The sequence below is a fragment of the Macrosteles quadrilineatus genome, unplaced genomic scaffold (assembly GCF_028750875.1).
Source record: "Macrosteles quadrilineatus isolate MER2022 unplaced genomic scaffold, UCM_ALF_1.0 Scaffold_3__2_contigs__length_128488019, whole genome shotgun sequence".
In the NCBI taxonomy this organism is placed as follows: Eukaryota; Metazoa; Arthropoda; class Insecta; order Hemiptera; family Cicadellidae; genus Macrosteles; species Macrosteles quadrilineatus.
The window spans coordinates 15,446,134-15,455,288 of NW_026542596.1; the positions used below are offsets into that span (position 1 = coordinate 15,446,134).

At 33.0% G+C, this 9,155-nt stretch overlaps 1 protein-coding gene across 1 annotated transcript; it reads left to right on the top strand.

The window, feature by feature from the left end:
• The first annotated feature begins 5,929 nt into the window (after positions 1-5,929).
• LOC128991124 (piggyBac transposable element-derived protein 3-like) lies at positions 5,930-8,673 on the top strand. The gene is made up of 3 exons (XM_054413872.1): positions 5,930-5,972; positions 6,343-6,608; positions 6,940-8,673. The coding sequence occupies exons 1-3, from the start codon at positions 5,930-5,932 to the stop codon at positions 8,560-8,562; spliced, it is 1,932 nt and encodes a 643-aa protein (XP_054269847.1). The 3' UTR covers positions 8,563-8,673.
• Positions 8,674-9,155: the final 482 nt, after the last annotated feature.

The window sequence follows — 9,155 nt, forward strand, 5'->3', positions numbered from 1 at the left end:
ACAACATCATATTTTAATATAATATTGGCAGGACGCAGGTGTGTGGTGATGTGAATAGTAGAAAGTAAGTATATTAAAAAAAATACAGAGAAGAGAGGTCTAGTTTGGATGAACAACAAAATGTAGTTGATATTTGCTTACAAAATATAAATAAACAAAGAACCGTTGTACATATAATATTAAATTAACAGCAAGAAAGATAAATTAATTGTATAGTACCATTGACTATTCGTTACTGAAGTATACTTCCCATCTATATGGACCAGCTGTAGATATTTTTTTATTAAAAAAGAATGTAGTTGTGTGAGCCAGTCACAGAATGCGCTAGTGTCTAAAATTCTATTTTATACCGTATTTTTTGTTGTTGACTAGGTTGATGGGTCATAACAGTTATTTGCTATAACTTATCATAAGTTGTATTGATAGTAAATCAAGTTTGTATAATGATTGGTGGCATATATAAAGTAGTACTTTAATCAATAACAATAATGAAAGCAGATAAGAACGATTTCTAAATTGCAACTATTACTTAAAGAATACAAATATTTTATTTAATCAATTACATGGTATTCCGAGTTTATAACACACAAAAACCCTACAGTTTTAATTAACCAATATATATGGATTTAATTGTTAAAATCAAGCAGAAGTATTCAATAATAACAAAAGGAATAAGAAGAGAAGTCAACTAGGGTTCCAAACATGGACTGAGTTTTGCAGTTATAAGGACGTTGATCTGCTGTCTGTTTGGGATTGTATTGCACTCAAAGACATTACCCAGAGCCCAATGTAAGATTGTCTTCAGATGGCTTTGCATTCCCATCTCTATATCTGTTATTGTCTAAGCCCTTGTAGGATTCTATCTTCCTATAAAGCTCTGAGGATCGTATTACATTTCAACTATCTACAGTGTACAACAATTTTGTGTATCGAGAATATTTCTTTACAGTTATATTTTATAGCGATCATTTGTTACTTATAAAGATACACTTTGGGTCTAAATATATTTCTTAAACTGTAGCACGATTTGACTGCTATTGGAATTCCACTAAATGAACGGAGGAGCTTTGGTTTCGTGGGACAGACCCTAGAGGCAAATATTGGTGTGCCACCTCCAGCTTTTTTGCATTTAAAGTATTTTTTACTAACATTTCTAGTCAAATCAAATGAAGTAAATTTCTTACGGATTAATGCTAATGATACATAAAAAATAGGCACAGTAAGTTAAATTCTATTACATTAATAAATTTATTATTATTTCTGTCATACCTTGTAATTTATTATTCTGTACAAAAATCTTATTTTCTAATAGGTGATGTGGTTTAGGTTGTATGATATGTTAAATAATAATTGTTATTTTACTTAGGTAAAACTCAAAACAATTACATTCTTGGTATCATTAGCAAATCATTACACATTACAACATTTTTTAAGAACCTACCATAGTAATATTGTGTAATTAATCTGACGGAAAGTAAATAAAGATACGTCTTATAACACTTAAAACATATATTTACGCTTATACTGTAACGTATATTTACCTGCTTTTGTACTACGTACTGCTTTTGTATATTTACCGTCTTGTGAGTAACAGTATAAGCGTAAATATATGTTTTAAGTGTTATAAGACGTATCTTTATTTACTTTCGTAATTTTAATAACACGTACAATGCTGATCAAGAAGTTATTTAATTAATCTAAGTAATCTCTTAATATATTACAACATTAAATAAAAAAAAATAGACATACAACAATATTTTCTTCCACAGTATTAGATTCCTTTTCCTTGAAAATATTATGCCCCATTTAAGACATAGTAGCGTGTTCGGTAGCATTGCAATTTGTGTTATAGCGTAAGTGGTGCATTTGAAAGGGGGCCAGTATCAGTTCAATCAAATGGGCAATATCAAAGCGTAATTGGCCAATTCGCCATTATTACCATTTACATTCATTGATGCCTTTACCCTTACAAGCCCCCACTTACTCATGTTATACCACATTTTGAAATCTGCATGGTGATAATTTATCTCACAACCGCTGATATTATTAGAGTTTTGACGTTATATTGTGTCATATTTAATTACCTCAATATTGAATTTAGCTTAATTCCGATAATTCCTAACTTAGTCTTAAATATTCTAGCTTGTAGAATGCATGCTATTGTTTGTTAATTTATGAACGTTTACAAATTAAGTTTTTATAATACTGTGCCAAACTCATGCAGTGTTAAAGAGCAAAAGATATACGTTTATGATTAAATTTGAAATTTTGTATGATTTAAACCAAGATTTAAACGTGTATTTGTTAGCTCGACTTCTGCATTGGTGGATCTTGTACAATTATCAGGAAATCACTACAAGATTTAATCCATATCAAAAGATTCATCACTCGATGGTTCAAATCTCACCATGAACTGTTGAAATATCTGTTTTCACAGCAAAAATGGATTGGTATCTCAGTTGACGGGAACTTGTAGAAATCCTCAAAATCATTAATTGCTTGTTTTTATTCGATTAAGTTACTCCTAGAGATACATATTTATTTACTAAACTATATCATTAACGTTCCAGCCCCAAAAATACACTTGTATGTTAGTATTTTGTGTTTCTGTTAAACCGATTTCCTGAATAAAAGTTCGTTTTATATGGATTAACAAGTATTATTAATTTATACCGTGTTTGATTTTTAAAGAGGTTATAACCTATAAAACTATAGTTTTCATGAATTTGTCCTTTACAAATTTTAAATAACTACCGTAAAAAATAAACAATGTTTGAACTATTTAAATTTACTGTTAGTACTAAAAACCTTGAATATTACACAAATTTCACAAATATAATTAGGGTTTTGCATACTACTGTACGAATTTTTGTGACATCCTTGGTATTCATAAAAAGTATTTACGGGTCGTATTGTGATGGCATTTCTATATTCTTTTAATATATAAGGAATGTGTTTGTATAAAACAAAAATTAATTGATTTGTTATTTTGTGTTTCTTGCAAATCTCTTAATTACCTTATTTTATAAACGTTCGGTTGTCAACAACTGTTTGTTTAATAACAGTGTTTAACCGAATAGCCAATAGAATCAGATAAAATGCCAACCGCCTTCTGATATTCCCCGTGATGTGTTCTTGTTATACTTAAAATTCGAAAATTTGAAAACCAAAATAATGTTTTAGGACCAGTGTTAAATAGGCTTTTTTTGTATCCAGGATAAAATTTAGTTGAAATTGCCAAGAAAGATTTCGTATCGCTTAATCACTTGAGATAGGGTTACTTTTTACACACCAATGTATTACATCCTGTTTACTTCTTTTTTATTTATTGAATATATGTTATCGAAGTAGTAGAATTAAAATAACTAGCTGTTACCCACGGGCTTCACCCCGTTTGACATCATCATAAGTATCAATAAAACTATTGATTGGTAAAGTTAACCTGAAATAAACAAAATATAGTAAAAGAAACAAATAATCACACCTGATTTTAATAAGGTAATAAATTGAAAGGAATTACGACCTTAAAGGGCAATTTATGAAATAATGGATAGTTTTGTGCAAGGTTTCTCGTCATAACGAACCTTTAAAGTATATGGTTTATGGGGGTGTGACTTGTAGTTTTCTTAACTTTTGGCTTTATATATAGATTCTACATGCTTTCTATTTACACATTTTATGACAGGTGTAAATAAGTACTATACAGCCATTCCAAGGTTTAGAATTATTCGTTTGTCAAAATTCTTTTAGTTAATAAGTTTAGCTTAATATGACTTTTGTAAAATCAGATTTCTCAACCAATACGGTTCTTACTTGTTAACTGTTATAACCTTCTCTTAAAGCTGAATTACGTATTAAATTGCATTCCTTTCCGTGCAAATTTTAAGACAAGTTTTAATGGCTTTTTACCCAAAACGCAATTTTTATTACATAAACCACACCAACATAAAAAAGTAATAATAATTTAGTTGCAAATATATTTTTATGAATAAATACATTCATGTTTTTTTTTTATTTTGTCCTCTCCTAATAATTGAGTTAATTTATTAATTTGCGTTACCTTGCCAAATATTTTACTAAATAGACTAAGCTTGTATAAATATAATTCGTAAACAATGTTTTTTTACTGGATGTAGGCTGTACAAATGTTAGTTTTATTTGTTGGCTCAACAGCCTTAACAACGACCTCAGTGGTTTGTGGTCTCAATAAAAACAATGAGTGCGTGGTGATAAATTCTAACTCCCTTTCCCCGCTTTGCAACACGCATTTGTGGCTTGCATGAATTATTGAAGTATTTTGCATATTTTCGTTTTTTACCTCTCACAATAATATTACTTGTCGATTTACATTTTTATTTAACCATGCAGTGTTCTATAATGAATTTTCATCCATGTGTCATATTCATGTTTCACGCAATGTGAAGTATTATTTCAAAAGGTTATAGAAAATATATAGAATTTTAAATAATATAACAGCAGTGCGTCCTCCCCAAGTTCACTAATTCCACAGTAAATTTACATTAATACTCCGAATATTATAGGCTAGCTAATTATCTATATATATTAAGCTCAAATACCACTGACTCATTCATTCACTCACTCATCACGAAATCTCAGAAACTATAAGACCTAGGAACCTGAAAATTGGCAGGCATCTTCCTTTTGGGTAGTAGACGTTCACTAAGAAATGATTTTACCCTCCGACCTCTGGGCTCCGCCCCAGTGGCTCTGGAGTTTCCCATGTTAACCTTATGAGTACTCATATTTAAATGGAATTAATGAAGCTTAACAGCTGTTTCAATTAAACAAGTTTGTTCTGTTACAAGGATTACCAACAGGGTGCAGCCCTATTATTTCTTTTACATTTATGACAACAGCTAATTTACAACCAAAAGGTGAGTGAACGAACTTCAACCTGGAGGCGAGTTAGCGTAGCAAACGAGCTAACCTGAAGGCAAGTGAGCGCAGCGAAAGAGCTCTAGCCTAAAAGTGAGTGAGCGTAGCGAACGAACTTCAACCAGGATGTCAGGACGTGATTGAGCCATGCGAACGAGATCATCTTGAAAATTAAGAAGTTAAACGGGGCAAAGCCCGCGGGTTACAGCTAGTTACGTATGTTTGTAAAAAATACAAATTACATATTTAGTTTTATAAGGATTCATGGAATTAGTATTTCTAAATAAATGTTTGGCAATACGACTTGCATTTTATTTTAAAAGAAATTTGAATACTTCGAAGTTTCTTAAATAGCAAATGACTATTCATATTTTCATAGTGATTTTCTTATCCAACACTTACTTCATCTTTTTTTATTCAGTTCCATTTTTATGTTTGACAAGGTATTATAGGCGTAGAGATTACTAAAGCTTTATCACTCGCGATAAGGTTAATAATTTTTTTTATTAATAGGATGGCGGCTTCTTTTAACCTTGCATTTGCCCGTCCACATAGACTACAGATCTGTGCGTGGACTGTATACAGCAAAGCAAGGGTTGAGCCGGTACAGTACAAGGGTGAACTGTACTGATATAAAATAGTGGCAGTGACTGGATCCGAACCCACGACATGGCTGCCTTAGACCGCGATGCTACCGACCAAGCCACCGACTTACCAAAAATAATATGTTAAAAGCACAAGATCCTCCTGAGTCCTGTAATTTTTATTTCATTTTAACACTAAATACCTAATGTCCTTATATAAGACATAATATCATTACTTGCCTAAGAACTGAATTATTTTAGAATATTTAATGCGCAGTTGCCGAACGTACTTATATAATGCCACAGTTTTTAAAAATCAGCCAAGGGAAATTTTACTTTCTGGACCACTCGCTTTTGGCAACACTGGCTATAGTATGATTTTTGCTGTTGATGTAGTTTCACCAATTGCCACCAGAGCTCTCTGCTCTCTTTGTCTGAGTGAAAACAAGATGGCGAGTAGAAGGACTCATGAAGACCTAAGATTTAATTGCCGTAAGTACTTATTTAATTTATACCAATGTTGATTTGAGTGTTATAATCATGAAGTGTAATGGTTTGACTGACTATTTATTAAATAATTTTCTATCCAGATGCATTATTTAAGTTATTATTCGTTCTTAAATGTACATGTCCTTTTAGAAGGACATCAGGTCTTTATCACAAACATCCCATTTTTTGGTCTGGTTTATAAAAGGACATTCGGGCCCTACATCCTATAGTCTTATTTTTAAATGGGATTTTAAAAGGACGTTGGTTTTGTACATAGGTCAAGTGTTGTTTTAGTAATGTTATTTATTTTATCTACAAAAGCCTTGGTTTCCACTTTTGCTGTAAGCACTAAACAATTGTGTTTGTATTACAGTGAATGACGAGGAAGTAGATCAAGCCCTCAATGAGTTGGTTGGAGATTTGGATCTAGATCAGTCAGATTTTGAAGATATAGGAGATGACGAGCCAGATATGATGCCACATCCAAGAGGGCCACGAAACATGGGTCTAAGTCTAGAAGAGTTATTAGGAGACTGTGATGATGATACGGATGAAGATCCGGATTATAATCCAGATTTAGAAGATATCCCTAGTTCAGATTCCGAATGTGCGGATGAATCAGCTAAACCCAAGCGAAAGGTAAGAATTTAAACTATAGTAATTTTGTGCATCAACCAACCCAAAGTAAATATATTTTTTTAAGAGAATTCTCCTGAAAATGGCAAAAATGCGTTTTAAAGTTTATATTTTCTACTACTTTAGTAGTACCTTCAAGGCCAAAATGTAAGTATACCTTCAGGGAAAGCGCTCAGAGGGCAGTCATTAACTATGTGGTAAAATTAACAACTTTTTGTTTCTTGTGATGAGTAACTAGTTAAATTTAAACATGAAAACTTTCGTGAAAACTCGAAACCTTTTTTCAGAATAATACATTTAATATATCAATCCTAAAATAATTCTTTTTTTACAGCGGGATACAAAAAATTATGGACAAAATGCTAGTGGCAAAAAAAAGAAGAAAACTGCTACTGTGAAGCCGGCTGATCCTGGACCAAAGTGGACTGCTAAATCATTTAAACCTGAAGAAATCAAATTGATGGAGCCAAGCTACAAGAAAGAAGAATGTGATGACTCGTGGGACGATGATACATTTGTTTATCAGTACTTTGATGATGAACTCTTGGATTTGATGGTTTTAAAGACAAATCAAACTTCAATTCACATAACAGGTAAAAGCTTAAAATTGACGTTACAGGAGCTTAAAATCTGGATTGGCATGAACTGTGTGATGTCAGCCCTAAACTTTCCGCAGATTAGAATGTACTGGGAAAAACGATTCAGGATCCCTTGTTTAGCCAGTGCAATGACCCGTGATAGATTCTATGCGATTCGTACATCACTGAAGGTTGTTTTTGACAATGATTTCTCAGATGAAGAGAAAAAAACTAACCGTCTTTGGAAAGTAAGGCCAGTACTAGATAGAGTTCTCCAAGGCTGTATGAATCAACCACGGCAAAAAGAGTTGTGCGTTGATGAAATGATGGTGCCATTTCAAGGTACGTGTGCACTGAAACAGTACGTCCCCAATAAGCCAAACCCAGTTGGACTTAAAGTGTTTGTTTTGGCAAACCCAAATGGGGTGATCTGCGATTTTAAAATTTATCAAGGAAAAAATACTTTTCCTGAAGAAACAAGCCAAGGATTTTCTCTTGGGGAAGCAGCAGTGATGTATTTATCTCGCTCATTAGTTCCTGGCCATACTTTGTATTTTGATCGCTACTTCACTACTACAAAGTTAGCAGATGCATTGCTTGACCAAGGTATTCGATGTTCTGGTACCATAATGAAAAATAGAGTACCAAAAAATACAGATTTGGTCCCAGATAAGGAATTTAAGAAAAGTGAAAGGGGTTCCAGTCAAGTGTCTGTACGGGAAGATGGTAAAATGGCAGTCACTAAGTGGCTGGATAACAAGCCAGTATCTATGCTGTCAACCAGTGAAAGCAAAGAACCACAACATCAGGTAAAAAGGTGGAACAAAAAGGAAAAGAAATATATCACTGTTAGTCAACCGGCAGTGATAAATTCCTATAACAAGAATATGGGGGGAGTTGACCTGGCGGACAGAATCATGTCGTACTGCCCTAACCGCTCCAAAACTAAAAAGTGGACTATAAGGTGCATAATGCACTTTTTTGACCTTGCAATGTCTAATGCATGGCTGCAGATGAGAGAGTTCAAGAGAAGTCAAAATGTCCGCCCAAAAGACATCCCCCAATTCAGAGCTTTTAAACTGGCATTTGGTGTACGCCTGATCGAACAAAACCTTCAGGATGATAACGAAAGTTGTGGATCTGAACTTGAAGAATGTGACGCTGTCCATGATGTCGGGGATGGAAGAAAGGTAGCAACACCTTCCATCGAAGTACGAACAAGAGGCGCCATCCACCTCCCACAAGTAACAACTGGAGTGCAAAAAAGATGTCGCAGAAAGAACTGTGGAAAGAAAACATCAGTGTTCTGTATTAAGTGTAATGTTTACCTTTGTCTAATGGGAAACCGAAACTGTTTCTCATCCTTCCACTCAAAGTAGATTCAGTCAAGTTTCGTACGAAATACGGGTCAGCCAGTTTAAAGTTTTATACTACATAAGGCCTATATTTTATTCATATATTATTCTATTTATCTTTTATTATTTCTTATAGTTTACTCCTTTTAAATTGAAACAGTTTATTACTTCAATAGGCCATTTGGTAAAATCGTTTTATCATACTGACTAAACTTTGTGAGTTTTTGTAGCCTATAATTAAAATGTATTATTAAATACTATTTAGATTTTTTTTCCTACCTAATAGCACCTACAAAACAGTTTTCTGTGGTAAAGTTTCTTTATTGTATTTCAGGGCCTTAAGTGGATAGAAACCGTATGTCCTTCTATAAGGACATTAAAAAACCATAGAAACCTAGTGATAATATTTTTTTAATGATTTTTCCACTTAATTATGCTTTAAAGTAAGCAAGGTTACACAGTCAAATCTGAACCAGTAGCAAAAAAAAATCTCAGGATTCTACAGGGGGTACGTTAAAGGTGCTTATAGAAGGACATTAGGCAGTCACCTACAAAACACATTACAATTCACAGGGCTATATCAAGTAAGTAATTGTGTCATTGTATAAGGCGGTTGG